Source organism: Talpa europaea (assembly GCF_964194135.1).
Source record: "Talpa europaea genome assembly, chromosome: 13".
Lineage (NCBI taxonomy): Eukaryota > Metazoa > Chordata > Mammalia > Eulipotyphla > Talpidae > Talpa > Talpa europaea.
Window position 1 is genome coordinate 1,740,160 of NC_140080.1, and position 27,776 is coordinate 1,767,935.

General features: G+C 43.3%; 1 protein-coding gene across 1 annotated transcript in view; it reads right to left on the reverse strand.

The window, feature by feature from the left end:
* The window catches only part of CENPE (centromere protein E), a gene marked incomplete at both ends in the record, with an annotated part of 51,792 nt that extends 31,005 nt beyond the window's left edge, over window positions 1–20,787 (reverse strand). Inside the window, 21 exons of the mRNA XM_084251984.1 lie at window positions 826–980; window positions 1,224–1,389; window positions 1,468–1,590; window positions 3,222–3,341; window positions 3,591–3,665; window positions 6,582–6,749; window positions 7,912–8,000; window positions 8,879–9,026; window positions 10,582–10,740; window positions 11,287–11,406; window positions 12,373–12,502; window positions 12,821–12,908; window positions 14,242–14,293; window positions 14,931–14,996; window positions 15,070–15,137; window positions 15,299–15,380; window positions 15,811–15,930; window positions 16,595–16,713; window positions 16,813–16,902; window positions 19,189–19,280; window positions 20,732–20,787. Coding sequence (XP_084108110.1) covers window positions 826–980; window positions 1,224–1,389; window positions 1,468–1,590; window positions 3,222–3,341; window positions 3,591–3,665; window positions 6,582–6,749; window positions 7,912–8,000; window positions 8,879–9,026; window positions 10,582–10,740; window positions 11,287–11,406; window positions 12,373–12,502; window positions 12,821–12,908; window positions 14,242–14,293; window positions 14,931–14,996; window positions 15,070–15,137; window positions 15,299–15,380; window positions 15,811–15,930; window positions 16,595–16,713; window positions 16,813–16,902; window positions 19,189–19,280; window positions 20,732–20,787 — 2,286 coding nt within the window. The remainder of the gene's footprint in view (window positions 1–825; window positions 981–1,223; window positions 1,390–1,467; window positions 1,591–3,221; window positions 3,342–3,590; window positions 3,666–6,581; window positions 6,750–7,911; window positions 8,001–8,878; window positions 9,027–10,581; window positions 10,741–11,286; window positions 11,407–12,372; window positions 12,503–12,820; window positions 12,909–14,241; window positions 14,294–14,930; window positions 14,997–15,069; window positions 15,138–15,298; window positions 15,381–15,810; window positions 15,931–16,594; window positions 16,714–16,812; window positions 16,903–19,188; window positions 19,281–20,731) is intronic.
* Window positions 20,788–27,776: the final 6,989 nt, after the last annotated feature.

Genomic DNA, 27,776 nt, shown 5'->3' on the forward strand with positions numbered 1-27,776 from the left:
CATCTCAAAAGATAAGGTGGAGGGTGACGGGAAAAACAGAGACAAAGGAAATTGGGGACCAACGGTGCGGTAGACAAGGCAGCTCAACTCTCTGTTGGGTTAAAAAGCAATAACTTTAGGGTTTTTTTGATGATTAAATGTTTCTGAAGGGCTTTGGATGTTTGCCACAGAGTAAGGACTCAGTTGCCTGTCATTTGTACTCCTTTTAGAAACTCAAGAGTAGCACCACCACTTACTCAACTTGGTGACACAACTAGCAGGAAAAAACAGATGAAAACTAAGGGCGGGCCATTGAAACCTATGTAAAGCAACAGGTGGGAAGTACAGACATGGCCGTCACGTGACCATGTCACTGAGTGTAGTTAGTACATTTGGAAATACAGTGTTCACCCACTAGCATAAGAAGAAATTAGAAGAGAAATCATATCTACTTTTTTTTTTTTTTAAAGATTTATTTATTTTTACACAAGAGCTGGGGTACAGGCCAGAGGTGCGGGAGGGTGAGAGGATTCACCAGAGACAGAGCAGAGAGCAGAACAGGCAGACTGATGAAATACTGAGGGGAGCAGCGGGAGTGACAGAAGAGGTCTGCCAAACCATGTGGGAATCTCCCTTGCCGGCCAGGAATTGAACCTGCACTGCAGAGGCTGTGGACAGCTTCACAGCACTGCACTCAACCCGCTGCATCACCGGGGAGGCCCCATAAGCAGCGACAAACATTTACTGTCTTGCCTGCTACTTTATAGTAGACTATGGCAGAACATTAAGACTTCATTGCACACGTTTTCCTTACACAATAAGCGTTCTTGCTTAAAATGCATTTACCTCTTTCCTCAGCATTTCTATTTCTGAGGTTAAAGGCTTCAATTCTGAAAGCGTGTTCATTTCATTACGCAAAGCCTCATTTTCTTCAACTCCTTTATTCAGTTCCTTTTGAAGATCAGCAATCTTTCTTTCCAATTCCAAGTTACAGAGCAAATCTAGGTAGAAAATTTTTGGTAAATTATATAGAATTTGTTTGTGGCTGGGACAACATAAATTACAAAGTTAGATCATTTCATCAGATCAATAAAATTTATTTAAAAAGTCAATTTGGTAAACATGATTGAATTGTTAAAAACAGAGAATGATGGATATTTAATCCTGGACCATAACTGCAACATCCTTCTGGTACATTTCAGAGAAAGCTAATTTGTGTGGAGGTAAGCCTAATTATAAAATACCTTTTGGAATCTTGCCATCCATAAGGGAGGTGAGCTTTGCTATTTCATTATAAGAAGACTGCAGCTCTTTCTCCAGGTCCACTTGCATTTTCTTTTTTGTCTCCAACTGCCTTTGATATGCATGAATATCATTTTCCATTTGATTGCATGTACTCGCCAGTTCTTTCTATTAAGGGAAACACTGGAAATTCACAAAAATGTGCTGACCACACCACTTTATGATAAATATTACATGATCACTTACCATTTTCTCTTTCAGCTCCAGGTTTTCACTTCTAAGAAAGGCTGACTCTCTTTTGGAATCAAGGGCTACAGTTTCGACATCAAGCAGGGTCTGCTTCATTTGTTTTAGGTCATCAGTGTTTTCCTTATAGACACAAAGAGAGGATTTAGTAAAATCTAACATTCTCACAATTAGGGAGGCTTTACAGAACATGTATACAGATGGGATTCCCAACACATCAAAAATGGTGAAAGTGTGCTGCTCCCCAAAAGCAGTCCAGAATAGATAAAAAGAAATATTTTCCATAATAGACATATTTTAAAAATCATGGTTATGCTTTTCTGAATTATAAAAGCATTGTATAGAAATACCGTAATTTAAGAAATCTATTGTGTACAAAAGGTCAATAAAATTATCGTTCAGTTAGCCTGTTAAAGTTCCACTTGTATTTTTATTTTTAAGCTACTTTCTTAAATACTTGAAAATATCCAGTTTCTTTTTTAGATAAGTGGCATTTTATCACCATGAACTGAATGAGTTCAACCACATGACTTTGACAGAGTATTAATGCACGCATGAGAGAATGGATAAAACCCACTCTATGAATAAAGAGAAGTAAACAAACAATAATCTTTTAACAAGTGGGTGAGTCTGCCTGCCACTCAGTTGAAATCAGCAGACAGACACACAGGACGTGGTGACAGGGCTGTCTTTCTAGGGCCTCAGAAAAGGGGGAACATGCTGAGGAAGAATCAGGTGTTAACAGACATTAGCAAGAGCATAGCAAGAGAAGGTTAAAGAAAAGTACTGTGTGATTAAGTGTAAACTAAAGTGAAAGTAAAGCAATATAAACTAATATATGATATAGTCTGACCAGAAAATGTGGTCTTTTAAAACAGGGTATTAAAAAGTAGGCTCAAACTTGAAATAACCAGGTGGACTGAAAGCAGACAGAAAAGAGATTAGCGATTCTTTGTGACATTCAATGTTACTTCATGCCATGATCTTTCACCAACCAACATCATCTAGAGCCACAAGTTTCTGAAGAACAACCAACAAATTGTTAAAGCAGTTGCTGGAATTATAACGAGAATACAAAATGAAATATTAGATTCTGCTCAGTTGCATATGTTTTATAGTTTCATTACTTAATACCCACAGAAGTGCTCATCTGAACACAATGACTGTACGCTTCTGCACATATTTAAACTACAGAAAAAATTCTTAATTACTGAAATTCTAAATAACTTACTTCACTCAAAAAAAAAATATGCTATCGTCTACTATGTCAATGGTTCTTTATCCCTAAAATGGCAGTATGAGCCCTTCTCTCGGGCCTCCCCGGTGGCGCAGCAGTTGAGCGCAGCGCTGAGAAGCCGTCCGCAGCCTCTGCAGTGCCGGTTTGATTCCCCGCTGGCTAGGGAGAACCCCACATAGTGCAGCAGACCTCTCCTGCCTCACCTGCTGCTCCCCTCAGCAGTGTCTTCGGCCCGTCTGCCTATTCTGCACCCCGCTGTGGCTCTGGTGAATTCTCTCACCCTCCCGCACTTCTGACCTGTACCCCAGTTCTTGTATAAAATAAATAAATAAATCTTAAAAAAAAAAAAAAAAAAGAGCTCCTCTCTCATAGTATGACTGACAGCATTAAGTAAAATGTCATTTGTGTATCAATTAGAATAGTGTCAGGCATGTGAGGCTCAATGTTAGCACTTGCTATGAGGAGGAGGATGGGGTCTGTAAATGCCAACATTGTACAAGATAAATATGGTTTTTACCGATGAGTATGACAAGTCCATTCTTGTATTTTCTGACTGCTGAGAGTCTATATATTTCTGTAGCTTCTTAATCTGGTCTTCTTTTTCTTTAAGCATCTCTACTTTTGAGCTTAATTCACTCTAAAAGAGTCAAAGGGGAGTGAAACGTCATTGGGTTTGAATTCTAAATTACTGAAAAGATTTACATTGAATAGCTTAAACACTTAGACAGTAACATTTTAAAAGGGCCCATTTAAAAATCTAATTCCTTCTATTTTCTGAAGTCATGTTCAGTCACAAAATTATCACATAATTTATAGTTCTAATCCCTTGTCAATAGAACATCTAATCCCTTGTCAATAGAACATAGATACCAACATAAATGCTCACCTCCAGATCTTGATTATATACTTCTGCATGCTTAACTAAATTCTTTAAGTTGGAAATTTCATGAATTAGTTGCATCTGTAAGAGCATGTGAACAGGTAACACAGCAAACCAATAATTAATAAAGAGAAAAAAAGCATTCATTTACTGCTTCAGAACTACCCATCAGTTAGAAGGGACTGAGAGATCAACTATTCAAGCTACTGCAATAGAGCACTTGGTTATTTAAGATCCAATAAAAATGCAAAAGCAGCAGAAACCAAAATTAACCAACCAAAAAAAATCCCAAACTCCAATAAAAGAAACCAACAAAACCCCAGCATGACCCAAAAACCAGTATGTCATCGGTTAATAAAGCTACCATGAATTTGAAAGCAAATTAGTATGCACCGCTTGAAGGAGATGTAGTGGTCATCTGGCTATTGAAAAAATACACTTTTCATAGATTTTTGTTTGTGCAAGCTAAGTGCAGAAATAGATTCTATGAGATTTTTTTCTTTCCCATAAATGATTCATTTAGTTCTACATTGGGCTATGATTTGTAGCTCATATTGGGATTGGAATAGGTTCATTTGGTGCCTTTACAATTTTATTACTGCTCATCAAAGTCACAGAGGTCTGTGTGGGATTATCACCTCACTGTTGCCCTACTCTACAGAAAATATTAATGTTATTGCTTTACATACTTCAACTGACCAAAAGTACAAAGAATAAGACAAAATTATTTCTATTAAAGTTTCTATCAAAATAATGGCAGGATTAAATACTTGAATATATCAGATTTGTTTGCATTTAGAATAGTCTATAATTTACCAAAGATATACACATTTTCCTTAGAATTATTTAATGTTCATAAGCAGATGAATCCTTGCACCTTAAAAAAGAACACGTAGAATACTTTTATTTATTTATTTTTTATTTTTATAAAAGCCAGTCAAATTTAGCAGTGGGGGGGGGGTTGTATACCAACTTTAGTGTATACCGACTTCAGTGACACTAACGTTAATAAATGCTAATAACCCACTACCATCGGGCCAGCCTGTAGAATACTTTTAATACCAAACTTTATCTAGCCTAATATACCCAAGTATTATCATTTCTTTATTGTATCAATATAAAAATTCTCAAACTATATTAAGTTTCTTTTTCTATTCTAAGTCCATTCAGACTGGTCTCATTTCAAGTGCTCAAGTGCCACCTGTCCTGTCAGGCAGTTTTAGACACTTGCTCTGAACCTTTATTCCATGTTTCTGTTATGCAAGAAAAATCACATTTACCAAAATGGAAGAAGCAAATGAGAAATCTTATTTTTTGATTACATGTAGAAAGAAAAATTCTCCCACTTCTCATTTGAAATAGCATTTTAAGTGCCAGGGCTCATAAACGACCAAACCATGTGTGTGAAGGTCTGCGGGCACCCCAATAAGGCAGTGCTTAGGGGCTGAGCAGAGGGCTAAGACCGGGGGCAGCCACCACACACCACAGAGACACTGTGGGTTTTAACTGTGATTTTCAGCACGTAATATGAAATATTTTACTTCTTAAGATAACCTCTAAATTGTGAAAATTATAAAATTACATAAAACAAATTAAAATAGAATTTTGAAACTTGTCTTGCTCCTCCGACTGACTCAATCCAGTGAGCTTCAGTTTCTGCTAAGTGGTGTAAAAAAATGTTAGAGAACTATACATATGCCTCAAGTTAACTATGTCATATTATTATTTACCATAAGTGATATACAAAAATTGGATGAACCGGGGAGGAGAAGGCCCAGGGCACTCTCTCGGTGAAGGAGGAGGCCTGCAGAGCAAGCCTGGGGCGGCTGGGGCTAGCCAGGCCCTGCCGCTGATCAGGACAGGCTTGGATCTGCGGGGAGCTAGTTAGTGGCACAACTGGAGCTTCCAGGCAGTTTGGCTTCAGAAACCACACGACATGAGACAACACCCTCTCAATAAAACTCAGTCCCACCAACTGAAAGTCCCTGCTCTTTTTATGACAGTGCATTTTGTTGTTACGCAAATTATGACACAAGTTAAATGACCCCCATAAAGAACTTACAGACTTCTGCCTTGCAAGTAAAATACTTATGAAGTATAGGAATAACCACATGGGCAGATGGAACTAACAGTTTGGTGCAGAATGCTTTTCCCCCTTTAAACGTGAAAAGAGGGCAAAAGACTATGACGCTGAAAAAAAGGACTGTGTCAAAAATCCAACAAGTAGTGGTAAATTAACCTGTATTTTAACTACACCAAGACACTGCCTCTTATTTTGGGAGAGTTCATGAATCAATTCAAAATCTCGTAACAGTTATGGAGTCTTGTTTCAAAAAAGCAAATATACACTAAAAAATCTTACACGGTAATTTCATCATGTCTTAAGTTAAGGATTCTATACTAAGAAATGCCTTTAATTTTGGGATAATTTCTGAGTCCCTTAAGTCTGATGGTTTCTGGATTAGGTTCTCTTAACATGTATGCTGTTATATACTTGGAAAATTTAAGTAGTCTGTTTCATTTCTAAAAACTCCCTAAAGCTACTTAGTATTAATTTTTCACAATAACTTTAAAGAGAAAAAGAAAGTACAAAATCAGCTTCCCCAGCTATTCTAATAATGTCCTAAATATTGAGGAACTGACTTTGTAAAGAAAACAAAATCCATTAATATGTAGCACCCATACATAAAACATTCAGCTAGATATTAAAATTCATAACATTCAGTAGGAAACAGCTATGCTCTAGGCAGCACTTCTGGAACCACAATAAAGGAAACATTAACAGAAATCACTGGAAAATTATTTCTTCCTCCTCCTTCTTGTATAAGAGCCTCTGCGAAACAAATATGACCTATTTGTGAAACAAAGTCAGTGAGTTACTTCTTAAGTTCTCCCAGCCATGAGTGGAAGATGCTGGCCCCTCAGTGCTCCGCCTCTAGTAAACACCTCTCGTCTAAGCGTGGCTTTCCCTTAGTGTCCTATCTTCACAGCGCTTACCTCTTGATCTTTCTCAGCTTTTCTTTCTAGAGCCTCAAATTCATCCAAATCGTTCTTTTCTTTTAATTTCAATTCCATTTCTTCATTTTCTCTTCGTAGTTGTTCGTAGTCCAGTACCAGATTATCATAGTTAGCCCGGAGTGAGTTCAACTCACTCTCTAAGTTTTCCTATCGTGAACCAAATGAGACATTCAAGTCAGAGAGAGAACGCACATCACATATTCTTTGTTTCCTTAACTAAAATTTGGATTAATCGAGTAATTCAATCTTGAATCACTTAGTGGCTTAAGCCATTTCTTCAATATCTTTCTAACAGTCCAGGTTGATTCAGTCCAGGTTTTGTAACAAACTGCTGAGACTGGCTGGGAGAGTGGGGGAGGAGGGTGCACACCAGCCCGCACACTTGGCCACAAACCCATAAGCTTCTCAGGAACATAGCTGGCTGTTTAATTTTCTACTTGCCTGGCTCTGTACTATTTCTCAGAGGGCTGTGAACTTAGGACAGAAAACAGAGGTTTATTCATTGACCTCAGAAACTTAAGAGTTTCTACTATTTCTACTTTCTATGTAAGAAAGAAATAAGCTCGGAGTCTATTAAAAAAAAAAAAAAAAGCAAAACAAACACCAGGGGTTTTTTAAATAACAACAAACTTCAAGAGTATGTTTCAGACACAAAAAAGCACTTTGCCTACAATACCTAATTAACAATAGTAACCAAATATAATGGTTAACTAATGATAGTAATTTCCAAGAAGCTCTGTAATTTTGTTCCAAAATAAAATGAAATTTTATTACAAAATGAAACTGAAAATTTCTTTAACAACTGTATTTCTAAAACTATAGAAATTTCTTTGAACCTTAGCAGGCCAGAAAGTAGCCAAACTCTCTAAATGTACTACAGCATCTATCACGGTATTTCTTATTCTTAAAAGTTCTGATGCCATACAAGAGTTATTTTTACTTTTCAGTGTTATCTGGTAACAGTTTTGTCCGTGATATATCATTCCTTTACTGTTGATACATACCTGAGAAGTTTCACACTTTTAAAATCAGTTCTTTTTACCCTCATGGCTTTGCCCAAGGCAAAACAGAACATTAAAAAAAAACCCCTGACACTAAGATTTGCGGGTAGAGACCTGGAAGCAAAGGCTCACCTATAGTCAGATACATGCGCCTCAGCCAGAGTTAGAGCTCGGGAAACCTTAATTAGATGCAGAATTATCACTCAAATGAAGTCAGAGCTCAAAATGTGCTTTAACAGCAGCAAACACTGATAAGCAGTTGGATTTCAAAGAGTAAAAGCACGTTCTGTGAAGTACTTTTAACTTACCTGACTTAGTAGCTTTGTTGCTGGATTCCACTCTACCTCAGTTAATGTATCAAGCGTGTTACTGAAAACATCAGACTCTGAACAGAGAGCTAGGAGGAGAAAAAGAAATTTATCCTTTACAAAGTTTCCTAAATGTCATATTGAGATCATTGAGAAATTCTGATTAGAGGTAATGATTAGTTCAAATTATCCCTCGCATTCACACTCTGAATGCCAAGGATGCAGTCACAACAGACACAGTCACATGTGCTGCTGTTTGAATTAAGATCACTTGTTGGGGGCTTCCCTCGTGGCCTACGGATTAAATCCCAACATTATTACTACTATGGCCTCAGCTCGATCCCTAGCCAGGGAGCTACTCACATGGCAGAGTAGACCTCTCCTGTTTTGCCCCCTGATCCCCTCAGCAGTGTTTCAGTAGATCTCCCTGTTCTGCTCCCCAGTCTGTATCTGGTGAATCCTCTCACCCCCATACCTCTGGCCTGCACCCCAGCTCTTTTAAGCTAAAAAAAAAAGGTTGCTTGTTGGCTTAATAATGAAGCTCCTTGATACAGGTAAAATGGACAAATCTATTCTGAATGGGATTTGATCACTGTGAGAAGATTTAAAAATTTTGCTTAAAAAATATTTATAATGTTGGAGACCTTATTTTGGAACAGACTCCAGTGTAAATGTCACCATTTCAAGATTAGCAAGGTTTAAGGTGGACGTTACAGGGGTACTAATTTAACCAGACAATGATGAGGGGCAAAACCAGTAAAAATACCTGCCTCATGTGTTTCAATCACTATTCTTGGGGGGTCTGGAAAGAGCGGCTTTGTCTTAGAGTTACTTGTTTTTATAATTACCTCCATTCTATCACAGTTAACATACTATTTAAAAAAATGCTTTAACTGTACTGAGCTGTAAATTAATTTTCTCTTTAAAGGGATGCTTCATAATCAAAAGAAACTGAAAAGAAACTCACATTCATCGATTTCTCCCAGGACAGTTAGAGTAGCTCTTTGTGATTTTGTTGTTACATTTGCTGGCACATTAAATTCATCGACATAGTTTGAATCTTTCATTTTGTTAATTTTTCCGAGACACCAAGTGACTCTTCGTTTTCTTTTAGCCTAAATAGAAAGAAATCAAAATAATCTCACCTGGACCGAGGCTCAAACAATAGAAAAGAGAGAACTAGTTTCCATTTTCAAAGCCACTAACTTGGCAGAATTTTCTTAACTACTTCAATGCAAGTGTAAGGACATCCTCAGATGAGAAAACATAATCCCACTTTTCAAATCAGTGATAACTCCATAATAAATTGCATGAAACTAAGTCACATTTCATTTTTATTTGAAGGGTTCCTTGTAAGTTCCCTGGGATTTAGCTGAAATGAACCAGGGACTCCTGCTTCTTCATCAGCCCATCCCAGCCTGCGGGTCATCTTGATACTGCGACTCCTCTTGCCTTCCCTGCTTCTTGCACTTCAACCCTCACAGGGTCTTGCTAAGTTTGCCTAATTTTTCCCTCTCCAAAGTCATGCCTTTCTAAGCTGCAGTTCCGATCATGTCATGTCCCTGGATTTCTTTGTTCACAGCAATGCAATGTTCAAATCCTTTCATGTGGTTTAAAATGCCCCTGCCACAGGACAATGTAAATCTGAGGAACAGATTATGTTTTATCACAACTCTAGGCTTTTGTGCATGTTGAGATCTTCCTGAAACCCTCTTCCCTACATCTTCCCCTGGGCTGTTTCCTACCTGCTAGGTGTGTTCTGAACGCCTAGCAGTATCTATCAATAACAACCCTCGCAGCAGACACTTGCTGGAGATGTGCTGTGTGGAGAGTGAGGGGCAAGCACACTTCTGTATTACTTCACATCATTCTCACACCAGTCAGCTCACAGGTAAGGGAAGTGCAGCAAAGCACACTTAAGAATCGCGTGGTGTCAACATTTGGAGTCGACAGAACAGGATCACCTTCAGGCAGTCAGCTCCACAGCATCTCCTTACCCACATCACCTTCACCCCAGAAATAAGCCCCTACTGGAGTAAACCAAAAGCACACAAGCTAGAAGCCAGAATTTTTTAACACTATATTGATTTATATTCTCAATTTCCCTGAGCCTATTACTTCAGTTTATTTAAACAGAAAATATCCCCATCTGCCCTGGAGACCTGTGGTTCCCAATGGCCTAATCTCCTAAGAAGCAGTTGCAAATGGACCCCTTGACTGTAATCTAGGATTCCCGGATTAAGGTCTGTGTGCATGGGAGCAGATCAGTATTCGTAACTGCCTTCCATGGTGCTGGCTGGTGAACAGGCAGGCACACCAGGCCTTCCGGGCTTCCTGTATACACTGTCTCACAGGATAAGAAATGACTATGTAGGGCCTCCCCAGTGGTGCAGCAGTTGAACACTGGGCTGCGAGGCTGCCTGCAGCCTCTGCGGCGCCAGTTCAATCCCTGGCGACTGGCAAGGGTCCCACATGGCACAGCAGACCTCTCCTGTCTCCCCCGCTGCTCCCCTCAGCAGTGTATTTCTTCGTCAGTCTGCCTGTTCTGTTCCCCACTCTGGCTCTGGTGAATTCTCTCACCCTCCCGCACTTCTGACTGTAATAAACACATCAGAACATGAATTCTATTCTCTATGGACAAAGTTTAAGCTGTCAACTTTAAAATTTTACCTTTAATTCCTGCTGTGAGGTGAGGGAAGAAGAAGTCACCAGCATCCGTGTTAAGTTTTGAATTTTCTCAATCTGTACTTTTTGAAGCAAATCCTTTTCTTCCAGAAGTTGAGCCAATTGGTCTTTTTCCATTGCCTGGGCCCGAGTCTCTAAAGAAACCTATAGAACATAACATTGCATTATGTTGATAATGTAGCTAGATTTGAAGAATATAAATTAAGTATGTCAGCAATGAGAATTTTAATTTTATTGAAATAAAATATATCTCATCCACAGAACACTAGCATGCAATGACCATAATCAATAACTTCTCAAACTTATAATATGGGGCCATGATGATCACAAAATTCCAGTGGCTAGTAATTACACCATCTGTCAGATTTCTGACTCAGGGCTGAAGAACCCAAGATGGCAAGAGGTGGCCTCTTTCTAACCTAAGTCCTAGTTTGTGACAGTTTCTAGGAAGTATCTCCACATGGCCCATTTGAATATCTCAAAATTTTCCCTTTGGAAATTAAAACCCAAATCCAGAATTATTTCAAGAAACTCTATCTTTTGGCTTGTAGTAAATTAGTAAACTTTGAGTTGATTTCTTCCTGCAAACTTTTACGTTTAGGCTGCAGGACTCAGGTGCTGTCCTGGGCATTGAGAACCCAGCTCTCACTCTGCCCCTATTCTTTCCAGAAATGCATGGCTCATACATACCTCCTCTAACTGCTTTTTAAGGTCCATGATTTCCTTCCTGTATCTCTTCAGGAGAGCTTCATCACTTGACACCTCGTTAACATAGGGAGTATTTTTCATATATTTAGCGGTGCTGGCAAACTGGGGAAAAATACAAGTGTTAAGTGTTCAAAACTAAAAAGAATTAATAATACTTAGGTTTTTTTTATAACTAATACTCATTGTCGCTGCCTTAATACTTCTGAGCAGAGCGCAGCAGCTGTCCCTGAAACACTGTAAGTCCCCTGCCAGTTTCCAAAGGAAAGCATCGCTCTGCAGATGGACATCGGTAGGGCCCCTCCAACATGCGTGCTGCACCCCATCTGCCCCCTCAATGCCCCGCAGATGCTCCCTTTGCCCTGGAGCTTCGCCTCTAGTCATCTCTCCTTCCTGTGAATTCTGTCCCACTTATTAGCCACTAACTATTAACCCATGACAGCCATGCTGGAAAACAGGTCTCTGTTCCCTGTAAGGCTATACATCCTGTGAAGCCAGGAAGTCTATTTTCTGTCTTTGAATCTCTGACATGACCTTGACCTAGGGGCCAACAGCCATTTGCAGCAAGTTTCTAGAGGATGACTATCACAAGTCACTATAGGAGGGTATGTGAAGGTGGCCCTCACAGCTGTTCTGTTGCTCCTTCTCACTTTTAAGCATAAAATTCAGGTCTTGGGTCAAGGCTAAGGCAGGCACCAATCAGCCAGCAGGGATTTCAGAATTGTTTTGTTAGAAATATGCACACACCTTCTAATTTTGAAAGTGACACTTGCCTTTCATTTATAGTACTAATACAGTTCCCTTTTATACTAAAAATAAAAAATGAGCTAAAGAAAAATATCAAGTCAATTTCAGTAAAATAGTGTTGGATGTGGCAAAAAATGGAAAGAGAGGATATAAATAATTCAAGTTTGGGGAAAGTAAGGAATGCTACTTCATGAAAAACACATCAATTTTGTTGTAACACGTATATAAAGTCAATTAAAAAGCATACGTCTAATTTTAGTAAGCAGTTTTTTCTTAAAGGTGATTTCCCCCCCAACATTTAATGGAGATAAAAGTGAAGCTCACCTGCAGAGTAGTGAGGGTTTCATCATAAGACACTGGAGTAATTGTGCAGATGATACGTGTTTTTGCATTTCCTCCCAAGGAATTCTGGAGAATTCGTGTTAATTTGCTATCTCGATAATTTATGAAACCACTAAGCGAGAAATGATTTTGGAAAGAAAAAGATCAAGAATTTTTATATCACAATGCGGTTGGTTTAAAGACCTTAAATTAGGCACACCGTTAAGAATCAGTTCTTTACAAGTTACAAGAGGCAGATGAAAACAACTAGAAAGCATATAAAATAGGAAACAAATTTCACTCTCAGTCATATGTATAAAAGGTCATGCACCACAGAACTACAAAAGCTTTGGAATATATGGGGAAAACCAGAGTCACTTTAGAGTCACTGAAATGCTAGCTCCCAACCGAAGGAGACGTGCGCAGCGGCCAGGGACCGCGGGAGACTCACCCCACTTGCCCGTCACTCAGCCTCTTGATGACTTGCCCCAAAATAAACAGGCTTCGATTTATGTTGCAGCCTTCCTTGAGCCGCACACCTGAATGAATCAAACAAAAAGGAAAGCAGAACTGACCCTTCCGTGGATAAGGGACAATCATCGGTTACGGGACAAGTCAGGCATGGCGGGGCCCGGTGTGACATCTGTGCTCGGGTTCCCACGAGCCCACCTCTAACTGGTGAAGGGAGGGGGGCCCCCCATCCAGCCGCCTGCCAAATGAACTGGACAGGTGAAAACTGAGAAACAGCACAAAGAAACAGATGACCAAGAAAAGAGGGAGGGTGGTGCAAACCCCAAAGAGCCTTCCTTCAAACCAAGTTCTTCCAAACTGTCAGAAGCAACTAACGACATAGAACCAAAACGGCTCCTTTGTAAATGTCAGTATGCTCAGATAGCTAAAACAGCAAAAAGGAAGCGTATACTGAATAAAAGCTCTCTCCCGCTTTCGGCTCCCTTCTACCAGTTTCTTTCCTCACCAGAAGGAAACCTCACCAGCTTATTCTCCTAGCGATTCCTAGCACTACAAGTGCACATGTATCCACCTCTCTGCCTTCTTCTCTGCACAGGCTGTGGGCACCGCACATACTACTTAGTGCTTTGTGCCCTTTCACTTGGCAACATGCCCTATTACTAAATGTCGGCCCTCCTCATTCCCTTTATAGCACAGAGGTCCGCTGTGGGCATCATCCGGCTGTACTGATCCAGCATCCTGTGGGAGGACATGCAGGTTATCAATCTACTACTGAAACAAAATAATTTGCAACATGGAATTTTCAGCAGATGCTGCAGCATGAGTGTAGTACTGGGCTACTATAGTAACACAGTTGCTTCAAAAACCTGCATCAATCTCTAGCTCACGCTCTGAAGGTGGCTGGTTTGCTGCTACAGGCCACAACCGCGTGTCCCCACAGGCTGCAGGACACTCACATGGAGGTGCCTTGGTGAGGCTGAGTCTCCCATGACTAGTATGCGTTCCATTTGTTGAAGGGTTTGGATGAGTTCTTCAGGTCTGTTCTAGAGTTTTCTTATATTGTTCTAAGTAAAAGGAGGCTTTGCTGTGCAGTGACTATTCTAACAGGCGGGTGAGCACATTGGCGCTCTGCTGACCGACTCTCTGAATTGCCTCGGTGATTACCAGGGTCTGGATGGATCGCCAGCTACCCTTCTGGGCTGCCCAGAGACACAATCCTGAGGTCTGCATAGCTTCAGTTTTCTAATAGACACTATTTCAGTCTGAAACAAAACTAGTCAATATAGACGCTGCCTTCTGTCGGAAAACTTATTATTTTCTAAACCATACAGCAGCTTTTCTTTTACCCTGTGAAATAACAGCAGGACACTCAGCTCAGCAAACCTCATGCCTGTTCCTTACCTTCTGCCCCGGTCTGGGCAGCTCTTTCACTGCCCGCAAGATCAACCAAGTTCTGTAAGATGGGGCAAAAGGAACCATTAGGAAGGTTGGATTGAAATAATAAAACCCAAACTACTGACAGCATTTTTAGCACACAGGCTGCCTGACCACCCCTTGCCCTGGGTTCAGCTCCTGCCCCGAAGGAGACCCTCTACACTCTTTCTGTCCTTAAAGGCAGCCCCCAGGACACGGCTGGTAGAAGCCCCCTGGGAAGTTCACACAATGCCCAGGAACCATAAGTCTCTACAACTCAGCCCCACCCACGAGTGCAGTCGCAGCACTGTCACCCCGCAAGCCCTGCAACTCACACACCCCTGAGCTGCCTGGGGCCGCCTCTTAGGTGGTTCTGTGCTCCAGTCTGCTCTGCTTGTCATTCAGTATGAAGTAAGGGCTGCTTCTTCACTGTGGCTCTGCCAACCTTATCCTTCCTCCCAACACCAGAGTCCTCCGGCCTTTAGGGACAAGACTTGTTCCTACAGCCCTCACTGTGCAGAGCCAGCCCCCGGTGTCTCTGGCCACATTGCAGCATCTTCAAAAGCACAACTACCAGTTCCTACATGTCTTTGCTTATTCAGTTAACAGATGGGAAAACAAACGTCCAGCAGCCGAGGGACACTGGCTCTGGCCCTGAGGAGCCACCTCATGCTCACCAAGTGGGAAACCTTGACGGAGCCGTCACAGTTAGAAGGTTCGCCTTTCTCTCTGCTTTCCAAAATCTAGACAGAAAAGGCAACTTGTAGAAAAATGAATGCATTCTTCATTGGAAAGACCAAATAGGGAGTTACCTACCATCCTGAAAATGGTATGGGAACGACTGCTTCTTTGATTCATTTTTGTAATTCCATAATGTCTGTTTTCTGCAAAAAGCGAGTCATATTTTCACCGTGTATGTTAAAGTCCTGAGAAAATCACTAACTTTTTTTAAGTTTAAAAATACAAAGTGCGACTGGAATCCCAAACACATTCAATTCAAAAGTTTATGTAAGACTTTTGAAGAAATCCAGGCATAAGCTCTTACTTTCTCCCTTTGTGATCCACTTCAAAGCCATTTCTGATGTGTAAACCACTTCTTCTGTGAGATCTGACACGTATACATTCCTCTGAAACAGTTCGATTATGGGAAGATAAAAGAAACAGAAGTCATTTGAAAGTGGGCATCTCAAAAAGAAGGCGCAAACTATCACAGAATTCATTCATAGAAATTAAAAGTGGAAAACGGGGAGTATTATTCTATATGAAAATAACAAGTAAACCCATGAAACTCATAATTACTTCCTGTATCAAAGCACATAGATTCTAACCTGAGACTTTCACTTTGCTATTTTTGTGCACTTACACGAAATATTTTAGCCATCAACACTTAAAAACTATATATATATATGCTTGAAAGATGACCTTTATAAATACTTAAGAAAACGAAAAACAAATAGAAAGAGAAGACATTTTAAAAAAATATAGAAATTCCAGGTTAATATTGAAGAGCAATAACGCCAGTATGTGTGTCTATTTTGGGAGCCCCTGAACTCTTACATTGAAGTCTTCCCGAATTATTAAAGGCTTCATTTTTTGCGTGTCACAGAGTAAGTCTGTGATGGTCTCATTGTAGATCTCCATGTAAGACACACGTAAGAGAAATTCCCTATCAGGAAACTATAAGGAAAAAAAACAAAAACAAAAACAGTAGAAACAGATCATCCAATTATGAAAACTAAATACTGAAGAAACATGTGCTAGCAAAAAATTCATAAAACACACACACACAGAACCCTATGATTTTACATTGACGAGTAATAATGGCATACTATGAAAGCATCGTGTCACAAATAATGAAAGTGTAATACCATGGAATTAGAAAAGCACCCAGCTCAACTCTCTCTTAAGCTCAAAGAAAACTCTATCAATAGGTGTCCGAATAAGAAACAACTACCGACTGGTAATGAATCAAGTTGCCTCTCAGCCCTTCTGCCTCCCTTCTCTTACCTACATCTACTTTTTATTGCTCCCTGACGAGCAATGGTAGCTAAGCAAAGGCAGAGGAGCTAACCATTCTGGTAAGATTTTCCTGTTCCTCAATGCTCCGTTTTGGAAGGAGGATTACTCCTTAAGGATCCCAGAGAATGAAAGAACTATCATATAAGCTCTGTAAAGTAAGTCTGCAGGGAAAGTGTGACTCCATGCTTTGTCTTTCTTCTCCCCCCAGGAATACCCAAGAGAGCTGCAAATCTGCTTCCTTTCATCACTGTAAGGGAGAACTATGGTTGTGGTCCTATTATTATCACTTCTACTCACATGAACTAGAAATTTAGGCATTTACCTTCTTAATTTTTTGGAAAATGTCATGAATCGCCCTGGGTATTACACCCAAATATTCTTTTGACCCCATCATAGTGTAAGTTTTTCCTGAAGCAGTCTGCCCATAGGCAAAGATAGTACCTGCGAAAACAACAAAGATTGAAAATGAATAGTTGTGAAACTATCAATACCTGTTAAACAGACACCTAAGACTAAAATGTGTCTTCAGTGAGTACAAACCATTGTAGCCTTGGATAGCAGAGTCTATGATTGGTACTGCTATTTCTTCATACACGTTTTTAGTAGTTTCATTACTATGAAAGACACGATCTAAAAACAAAACAAAACAAAACACAGAAATCAAACCAAACAAATCAAATGTGTTTTCAGTGGGGGAAATATTGTTTAAGAATGAACAATGATGTAAAAAAAAAAAAAATTAATATTAAAAAAAAAATGTGTTTTCATTCTGAAGCAGTAGTTACCCAAAGAAAACTGTTAGGTGGTAATATGACAAAATATTTAAGACACAATGTTTTCTTCTTACCATTTCTCCAAAAATATACTTTTTAAAAAAGATTTATTTATTCATGCATACAAGAATGGGGTACAGGTCAGATGTGTGGGAGGGTGAGAGGATTCACCAGAGACAGAGCCGGGAACAGAACAGGCAGACTGATGAAATACACTGCTGAGGGGAGCAGCGGGAGAGACAGGAGAGGTTTGCCGCGCCATGTGGGATTCTTGCCGGCTGGCCAGGATTGAACCTGCACTGCAGAGGCTGCGGACAGCTCCACAGCGCTGCGCTCAACTGCCTGCACCACCAGGGGAGGCCCCCCAAATATACTTTTCTATAAGAGGTACTGTTCCTCACAAGAAAAAGTGCAAGTTAGCTATCCTATGTGCTTTCAAGACAGCAGGGCAAAGTGGCTACATATGGTGGTCTGGATCAGGCTGGACAGAAATCCTGGTCCTGCCAGTTTTAAGTGGTGTGACTTTGGTCTAGGTGGTCGATGTGTCTCGGTTCCTAACCTGTAAAGCGAATACATATTATCTTCCTCACAGAATGACAGTGAACATACCAATACTACTTAGCAAATGTGAATTACTAGTCTTTGAGAAATTTAAATGTTCAGAATCTATCCAGCAAGCTCCGGCTCTCACTAAAGCAAGGCATGCAGACATCTGGGAGATCAGCACTGGACGAAGCTGCAGTGTCACAGGACGACCAGCCAGCTGGCTGCAGAAGACTGGGCTGGGGCAGTGTTTGCACCAATGAATCACTAGGATAGGATACAATTCTCTGCTTTTGTGAGCAGACTAAAAAAGAACCACTCCTTTAGTGGTCTCACAGTACAAAGCTCCTAAAAAATGGATTTGCAATTTAGAAGGGAAGTGTACTGACTCTCAGTGAGAAACTGTGATCACACAGCTGGCTCTGTGAACTCACATCTGCCCAGTCAGCAAGACTCCATGGAACCATGAAGAGTCGTGCTGCAGAGCATGGAGAGCCAGCTGCATAGTTCTCCCTGTCTCAGACAGGGGGAGACAGCAATCCTCCACAGGCACATGTGGCTGCGGAGAACCTACAGCACCTGAACGTGACAGCTGGCGCACCTCCCAATCTTGCTTTTATGATCTCACACGTACTGTGTTAAGTTTTGAAAATGACACCCATACATCAAACAGCCCTTTTCCAAAAGTCATTCTGTCTTCTGTTCATCTTTATCCTAAATCTGTTATGTTGGCCTTGCAGTTCAATACTAAGATGGCAACTGCAGCCTGACTCCTGGCTGATGCGAGGACCTGAGGTGCTTTGCCGAGGAGCCAGAGAGGCAGCACAGCCAGGAGCTGGACGGAGATCTGGAGTGCAACTCCCCCACTTGCTGCAGCCAGGAGCATGGCCTGTTTGGCTTCTCATGGAAACGGGAAGCTCAGCGTGCAGTGCAGATGCACAGGCCAGGTACAGACTGCACAAGCTGCCATGTACTGGGCACACAGGACATGCCTGGAACATGGCAGCACTACCCATGCTAGACCAATATCCAGAGCAGCCGGGACACTCCTTAGCAACTCCAGGTTCCTTAGTCCTGGCCAGTTGTCTCTCATCCTTTGCGTCTACCCAGACAGGCTAGGTCCCCGCAATAAACTCCCATAGCACTTAGGGTATGAAATGTGACTATGTGTGGAAAGCCTTTCTTCCCACTGTACGATCAACTCCACAGAAGCAGAGTGCATCCCCACAGTGTTCCAACACACAAAGAAGGAAGATCTTCACCACTTGAGCCTCAAAGAGCTTCTAGTAATTCACTGTGCAAAGAACATGCTGAAACCAATGAGCTTAAAGATGACCTGACATTAGCCACAAGTCCTGGGGCTAGGGGATTTCAGGCCGCGAATACACGTATGCATAAGAGGGTACAAAGTTGGTACTATGACTAAAACACTGTTTTAAATGTCAATGTATTAACTTATTCATGATGAACATTTTTTAAAAACTTCCCCTGAAGAAGTTTAGAGAAGGCATAGTCTGATTTTTTTTTAAAAGGAAACTAATCTTTGTACTTTCAGCAGGAAAAAGATAACATATTTACTTTTATGCTATTATAATCTTACCAAAATTGAAGGATTTACTCCCATCAACTTGATAAATAACATTATTGTCAGTTTTCCAGTAAACTTGGGTCTCTTCTCCAAGGGCTTCTTCTCTGAAAGAATAAAATACTGCACTTTAGTAAAGCTGATCTTAGAAGTCACAATAATTCAAAAATAAAATATTTCATCTTCTAAAGAGTATTTTAAAAGATGGTAATAACATTCCATATATAAGAAAAATATGGAAAATCCATCTTTGAGAGAGCAACACTTTTCAATGGGGCTTCAGTTACCTCCTGCCTCTTCTAGACTTCCTTGTGAAGTTCTGTTCAATCCTTTACCCAGTACTGACAGCAGAAGAGACAGATTCAGAACCGAACTCTAGTAGGTTCATTACCCAACTCTGATTAAAAACTGCCTGAAATCCTTAATATGGCAGATAAGATCTGGATCATTTTTTTCTCTCTTCAACTTCCTCTTTCTCTAGTTCTTATATACACCCTCGAGTAAATACCTGAGGACTCCTCAAAATACCAGTCAACCACCTTGTGCCTGAAATTCTCCAATACTGATTTCCACTCAGTTACTTTTCATTCATGAAAAGTGTCACTGGTTTCCTCCCTCACACTGTGCAGGGGAGGGCTAATGACCTCTCTAGCAAACAACAGCAACCTTGGTCAGAAGGGCTTCTGTCTTCTAACACAATGAGAGCCTGGAAAACAGGAAATTCCTCACCTTAATATTCTAGTTTGTTAACACCCAGTAATATTTAACATTTCTCAAACACAAGCTGTGTTAGCTTTCTGGAACCAGGGCCAGACGCTAAAGAAGCAAAGGGACTTCATCTCCCCTTCCTGCTTTTTCTCTGTAGCACCCGTGACTCCAGTGTCACCACCTAATATCTTGTATGTTTTGTTTTCTGTCTCCCCCACTAGAAAGATCTACAAAGCAACAATGTAGTGTCTGTTTAGTAAAAACAATACACTGTGTTAAAATAAACAACAACCAATATTGAGTCAACATTCTGAATGTCAATTTAGTCCTTGACTGAAAGAAGATTTGAGTGCCAACCGAATACAATCATGCTCTGCTCTAAGGTGGAGATGGACATCCTCTGAGAAATGTGAAGTAAGTTCTTCCTAGAGCAGAGTGCAAAGGCACAAACCAAGATGGTAGACCCCAGCACACATGTACGTATGTGTACCACACGTATGTATACACACGGACCGCCTCCCTATAAGCAGTTCTTCCGTGCTCAAAACTTGCACTGTAGCAAGACAGAAGGGCCCTGCCCTGAGAAGTACTCAGTAAGAGGGACAGGCACTCAAGCGTGTAAAACGACTACCTGCGCAGTGCAGGTAAGGCTCGTTCCCACCAAGACTCCCCGGGAGCGGAGGCACGGGGGGGTGAGGGGTCGAGGGGGCGCAGGTGCGGGAGGCCCGGGTGGGAAGCCAGGCCTTGAGCTCAGGGGTGCCCCTGCAGCCGAGTTCCCGGGAGCTAAGGGTACATCTTCCAGCCCCCGGGCCGCGGAACCCCACAGGCCCGAGGCCGAGCACACCCCTACCTGCTGTTGAGCGGCCGCACCCGCACGCACACAGCCACGGCCCCTTCCTCCGCCATCCCGCCGGCGTCAGCCCGCACCCAGCTGCTTCGGGAGCTCGGCAGCACTACCTAAGTTTAAATTTCCGACGCCGCGTCTGATTGGTCGCTGCATAGTGACGTCATGGGCGTGCGCCCGCCGGCCGGCGCAGAGGGGCGCGAGGCGGGCGGCGCGTCCACGGGCGGGGCGGCCCGGGGGCGGGCTGCGGGGCGGGGCCGCGGGGGGGGGGTCTGGGGTGTGGGGCGGGGCTTGGGCCCGGGGTGTGGGGCGGGGCTTGGGCCCGGGGCGGGGGCGGGGCCCGGGCTTGGGGGCGGGGCCTGGCGCGGGGCCTCCTGCGCCGGCCGCCGCCCTCGCACCGGCCGCCAGGGGCCGCCCTCACACCTCGCGCGCGCTGGAAAACCGCCGCAGAGAGCGGGTCTTTCCTTAACAAATCAGAATTACGACCTTAAAAAAGGAAACCAGCAATTTTGTTTTTGTGAACAACCGACAAACGACCAGAGTTGGAACTCAAGGCCAGCCAGGAGTCTTGGAGGCCTTGCCCCGCGGCCTCTCCGCCTCCCCGGGGCTGTCAGCGCCAGGCCTCGGCCTCGGGCGTTTCTCGAGGCCCCTGCGGCTGCGGGGCCTTCCCAGAGAGCCAGAGCCTCCTCCTTCCTTGTCATTCCAGGACGGGCCGAACGTCACTTTTTAGAGCCCTCTCTCCACAAAACAGCCGCTCTCCTGTCTGCCACACGTTTCTTCCCGTCTCTCTGAACGCTCCTTACAAGGTTCAGGCCCCGCAGTGTGAACTGCTCAGTCATCACGGTCGGCTGTGGCCGCAGCGCCCGCCCACGAGGTCCCTGCCCGCCGTTTGCTCCCCGCTGCCTGCAGCTACAGGGATACTTCACGGAGTCAACAGTTGGGGGAAGACCGCGTTTTCAGTCATCGCTCCACGCGCCCGCCAGCTTCTGGGAAGGCGCACGGAACACACGTTTTCCTCGGAGGCGAGAACTAAATTAGAAAAGAGACCTTTCATGATGCAACAGGGTGGTCCCCAGGAAAGGGGGAGGTTCCCTGCCCCACCCAAGGGAGGGTGGAGCTGAGCAGGAAGAGGAGAAGCTGCAGAAGAGACTGAGGAAGGAAGCAGGATGGAGCCAGGAGACCTGGAGGAGGTGCATGGAGCCTAGAGACACGTGAAGAAACTGAGCTTGTCTTTTGGTCGTGGACTGGGTGACACAGATGTGGGTGAGACCCGTGGGGAGGTGACAATGGCAGCTTTTATCTTGATGTTGATTTTGCTCTTTTCCTTCTGGGCTTGTCTGATTGTTTCTGACCCTTTGCTGTGGGTCCCCACTGGAAGGTGCTTTAGACTCATGGCGGGCTTTGGGGCCTTGCTCTGGGCCAATCCCATATGGATGGACTTTTACCCACGAGGGGACGGGTAACTCTGGATGCTTCATTTAGAAACTAGACTCTTTGCCTTTCCTGTATTGTTTCCTAGTTTTATTAAAGTTCCTTCCCATTAAAGTCTCCTATGTTTTGTGTTGATGCGGCGGATGGCAGAACCCATGTAGAATAGGCAGGTATGCGGGGTTTGGGCTGCCCCTCTCCCTGTCCTATAACAATGACACGTGACTTCATACTTACGACTATCCAAATGATACCGGAATTGTCAGGCCTAGTCTCCCAGCCAGGATCGGATTTCAGGCTGCTGGGCAGCCCTGAGCCCCAGCCGCTAGACCCCCACGGGTTGGTGTCTCACGAAGCCGCAGCAGGAACTTCGCAGACGCTCAGGCAAGCAAGCGAGAAGAGGCAGGTTTGTTTAGAGAAAGAAAAAGTTTATTGAGGAGAAAAAGAGCAGAAATAAAGTGGGACTCCCAGGCCAGGGAACCAGGCCTGGGAGGGGCAAGGAAGCCAAAGTAGAGTCGTGTCTTAGGGAATATAGACCTTTTTTTCCTCTCATTATTCTAAAACTTCACCAGTCTCTTTGTGATTGGTTAGTTCTCGCCTGTCTCACTTAATTTGCTACTGAGTGGGGATCTTTGCATTCCTTATCTAACAGCTTTCTCTTTCCCCATTAGTTGCATCTTTAAATGTATGGCCCAGTCTTCTGGATGGGCATCCCTGCATTGAAGTTAAACAGCTGCCCTTCTAATGTGACCATAAATTAAACCACTCTCCATTTCTCCAATCTCCGCCTCCCTTTACCACCTGAAGGAAACCAGGACCAGCGTTAACAATGTTGTCCTTGGTCCTGGCATGTTTGTTTTTCCTAATGGAATGGGTTACTTTCCCTTGCTTGTCCTTATCTCTGAAGCCTCCCTAAATTTTTCAGAGGTCCCCTCCTGCACTATCCCTAAAACTGCCTAATAACCCTAGCTTGCCCTGTCTCACTAATAAATATTACTTCCTCTCTGCTTTAAGAAATGAGGGACTCGAGGGCCTCCCTGGTGGCGCAAGGGGTTAAGCACCGCACTATGAGGAGGTCCGCGGCCTCTGCAGCACGAGTTCGATCCCCGGCCAGGGAGCAACCCACATGGCGGGCAGACCTCTCCTGCCTCCCCGCTGCTCCCCTCAGCAGTGGATTTCAGTCACTCGGCCTGTTCTGCTTCCCGCTCTGTCTCTGGTGGATGGATCCTCTCACTGCCCGACCCCCTCATCTCTGGCCTGCACCCCAGCTCTTGTATGCGTAAATAATTTTTTTTTTTTTTAAATAGGGACTCGATTAAAAACTAAATAAAACCCTTCCAGGCCTTGCTTGGCCAACCAGCTGTGAGCGGCGAGCGCTACGCAAGCTTCTCTGAGCCGCGGGTGGGGGGGGTGGTTGGCGAGCGAGTCAGCACAGGGGTGCCAGCGCTCAGAAAGCGGGGTTCGCATGGGACCGGCCTGACCCCGCGCTGGGCCTCCCTCTAGTTTCCCGCCATCACCTCCCCGGCGACGCCGGGCCACCGAAGCGTGTGCCGTGCGGCGGTGGGGGGGGGGGAACGCCCTCTGCCGTAAAGCGCGGTCGTCTAGTTGGCGCCTGTCGTGAAGCCAGTCGTGCTGGCGCGACAGTGGCCGCGCTCCTCACAGCCGAGTGTGGCGGGCGCGGCCGATGAGGCGGCCTCGGCACGCGGTGCCGCCGCAGAGGCTCGCTGGAGAGGCGCCGAGGTGGGGTGCGGGCGAGCCCCTTTGAGAGGTACGGAGGGGCTTGCAGGGAACGTCTCTCCTTACCTGAGGGCTACGGTGGGCTCGCGGCCACAGGCACAGTCACAGCGATAGTCGCGTCGCGGGTCTCCTCAGGGTGCGCGTCTGCGCCTCCAGCGCCACCGGCCTGTGTTCTAGAAGCTTCTTCTCAAAGAAATCTGTGGCTGTGCGGCCCTGTGAGTCTTTTTCAGAAGGCAAGCCCGGATACCCGCTGTGGGCGCCGTCGCCACTTCGTTTAAATGTGACTTTGCCTAAATGTTTTCACTCAGTTCAGGAAGGTGAAGTGAATTTGGGAGGCATATTAATTGCCCACTTCCACATTATGTTTCCATTATTGTCTCTCACAGACAAACACTAACACCAGTCCTTGAAGGGTGGCTAGAGTGAGACACCCAGAGGAGGAGTGGGAACTGGGGGAGGGTGGGAGCGCACCTTGGACTGAGGGGCGACTGGGGTGCTCAGGTGGTGGGAGAGCAGGTGACCACACCTGAGGGGGCCGGCCGCACCGTCAGAAAATCAACAAGGCTGTGGAATATGGTACTTCATTAAAGATAAATGATAATAATAAATATAAATAAGAAAAATGAAAAAAAGGTAAAAAGAAAAAGAAAGAAAAAAGTAAAAAAGAAAAAAAAAAAAAGATTGTTCCCGGCACCAAACAGTGCTACCTTCTTTTGTAACAGCAGAGGGCACCATCATCCTGCCCAAAGGGGCCCTGCCTCTTGACGGTGTTTAGCAAATCTTGAGTGTGGTGAAAATATTAGGATTCACTTATTTTCTGTAACATTAATTGTAATGTGTTTTATATTATGCTGTCGCCTACAACAAAGTGACTGTGTTTGATAGATACAGGTTTGATTTCCAAAGCATAGGTCTTGTCTTTAATTTCGGTGTGATGACTTTTGCACGGGTGGTACAAAGAGTGTCCCTTTCCTTGGAATCTGGGTGGCCGAGGATGTGGGTGGCTTCGTGGAAATGACACTGGCGGGGGTCAGTCCAGCTGTACCCTTAATAAGCTGTGGTGCCACCCTGGAAAATCCCTCCAAAGTTGCCGTTTTCTTATCCACTAAGTGAGGACGTTGGGTTTCTAAAATTCTTTTTAGCTTTGATAAATATATGACATTTACATGGAAAAAAATGGCTAAAGTTGAGTCTGTATGAGCGTCATATGGATGTGAGGGAGTCGGAAGGGCTGTTGAACTTACAGAGAAAATCTAAGGTGGGTACCTTGTACCCCCACTGATGGCAGTCCTCCTCCCCCTCCAGGCTGTCCTGAGTTAGGTGCTGCTTCGACATAAAAATTTGTGGTGGGCGCACCTTTTCCTCCTTGCCCTTGCGGGCATCATGTTCCCTCTCTCTTAGTATCCACGCCAAACCTTGACCTCGTTCCTGACCTTGCCAGCTCCTGCCACATGGTGACTATGCTGTGCTGCCAGGGTCATCAGATAGCGGCCTCACCTCCCGGGCTCCATCCCACACCAGTTCTTACCTTGAAATTTCCCTCCATTTCTTGAGAATGAGGTGTCTGTCAAGTTCCAGTCCCAGGGAATCCTTCCGTTCTGCCCTGGTGCCTTCTTCTCCAGGCCCCTCCCCCAACTTGCTCCAGCAATTATTCTTCTATTTTATTTGTTTTCTTTTTTTCCCCTAAAGATTATTTATTTTTGCATAGAACAACTGGAGGGCAGGGGCAGGGTGTTGAAAGGATTCACCAGAGACAGAGTGGGGAGTAGAACAGGCAGATTGACTGAAACACACTGCTGAGGGGAGCAGCGGGTGAGTCAGGAGAGGTCTGCTGCACCATGGGGTAGCTCCCTGGCCAGGGGATCAAACTCAGGTCCTCTAGGTAGTATCACTGATACAAACCCTAGGCCACCAGGGAGGCCCTATTCTTCTATTTTAGGGGAAAAATGCTGGAAAACAATAAAAAGAAGAATCACCTGTATTCGTTATTCCAAATAATTATGCAAAGTCATCAAGTGATTATGCATTTTATCTACCCACCAATTCTTCCTCAGTAACTTATTTTAAGTTTCTTTTTGATCTTGGTTATGGTGGGAGCTGGGAAGGATCGAGGCAAGGATAAGAACTCCTTGTGCCCACCATCTGGGTATGGTCCGCTGCAGCCCTTTGGCTCTGGAGGCCCCGAGCTCTGTTCTCACCAGTGAGGTTCACCGGGAGAGAACGTCTCTAGGTACAGTAGAAGGCAGAGGCAAAACCAAACTTTGTCTGGCTTCTCTGGATTATGCAGGGAGCAGGCTGTTAAAAACACAGCTCCTGGAGTCGGTGGCCCCCACCGCACAGGTACCCCTATATTTCTGTGAATGACACTCTTCCCCTCTCTCCTGGAACTGTTTAATTTCATTGCCATTCAGGATGACTTCAATCCGCTAATAAATGAACCCTGAGAAAGATCATAAATCGATGATTAGTTTACCTACTTGCACTTGGTATCCAGTCTTAACTCCTTTAATTGTTCCCAGAGCAACAAGAGCCTTGTCATCTGTATGTCAACCACATACTCCTAATTGGTTGGCAGTTAGCAACTGAGAATTTCTCTGTGCCAGGAATTAGGAATTTAGGATACAACTTTGAACAAAACAAACAAAAAATATTTGGCTTTAACTTGGCATTTTCCAGTTTACTCATATTTACTAATAACTTAGAACAAGAGATTTAAAATTCCAAGTACATTTTTCACCCCTTTTAGTCATCTTTATCCCCTCTCCGTACACATGCACACGTGCATACACATTCACACACACACACACACTCAGCTGTTTAAAATCTGGATTATTTCATGGTTAATACTAAAGCTGTGCTCCTAATTTTGACTGTCTCCATTCATTACTTTTCTGCTAAAGATTGTCAACTACATGATTTTAGATTCTTTTTTATAATATTTGCTTTGTTTCATAACTCCATATCTAGTCACAAATTTATGAAATGGGGGAACATAAAGAATAAGGAGTAAAACCTTAAAATTTTCCAGCAAGAGAAACCCTAAGAAAATAGACATTTGTGGATGTTGAAATAATGAGAAACTTACACACCCACAAATGTCCATTGAGAAAACTACTAAGTGGGCATTTGAGAGGGAGGAAGTAACAGGGAGGCAAAAATCACAAATGCAAGAAGTGGCAAATATTTTGATAAATTTCACTGACTACTGATTGCAGAAAGAACTGGGCTTTTAGCATGTATTTTTTTTTTTTTTAAGATAATACAACTCTGGCAAAGGGTAATTGAAGCATGTAAAGATTTGTTAAAATAAATTTTCACTGAACTAACTAACATTGGTTTATATAATAGCATTGTGTAAACTTGAGGTTTCAGCCTAATAAACATGTTTACACCACTTCATGATTTCCACCTCAATTCCAGTATCTGTCCATCATCATAAAATGGACCCCACGCCAGTATGTGCTTCACCCACAGCCCCTTTCTCACAGCCACTAACCTCTAATCTGTATATGGGTTTGTCTTTGTTTGCTTTGTTTCTTTATATTCCACAGATGAGTGAAATCATATTTGTTTTTCTCCATGACTTATTTCACTTTATTTAATACCCTCAAGATCCATCCATGTTACAGCAAATGGCAAGAATTCATCTTTTTTATAGCTAAGTAGTATTCTGTTGTAATATAGCCATTGATTGCTTCATAACTTTTCAGTCAATGATTTGCTGGTGATAGAAGACATTTTTTTTTTTTATAGAGGCATGTTTTGTTTGTTTGTTTGTTTGTTTTGTTTATACATGCACTGGGTACAGTCAGAAGCGCGGGAGGGTGAGAGAATTCACCAGAGCCAGAGCGGGGAGCAGAACAGGCAGAAGGACCGAAGGACACTG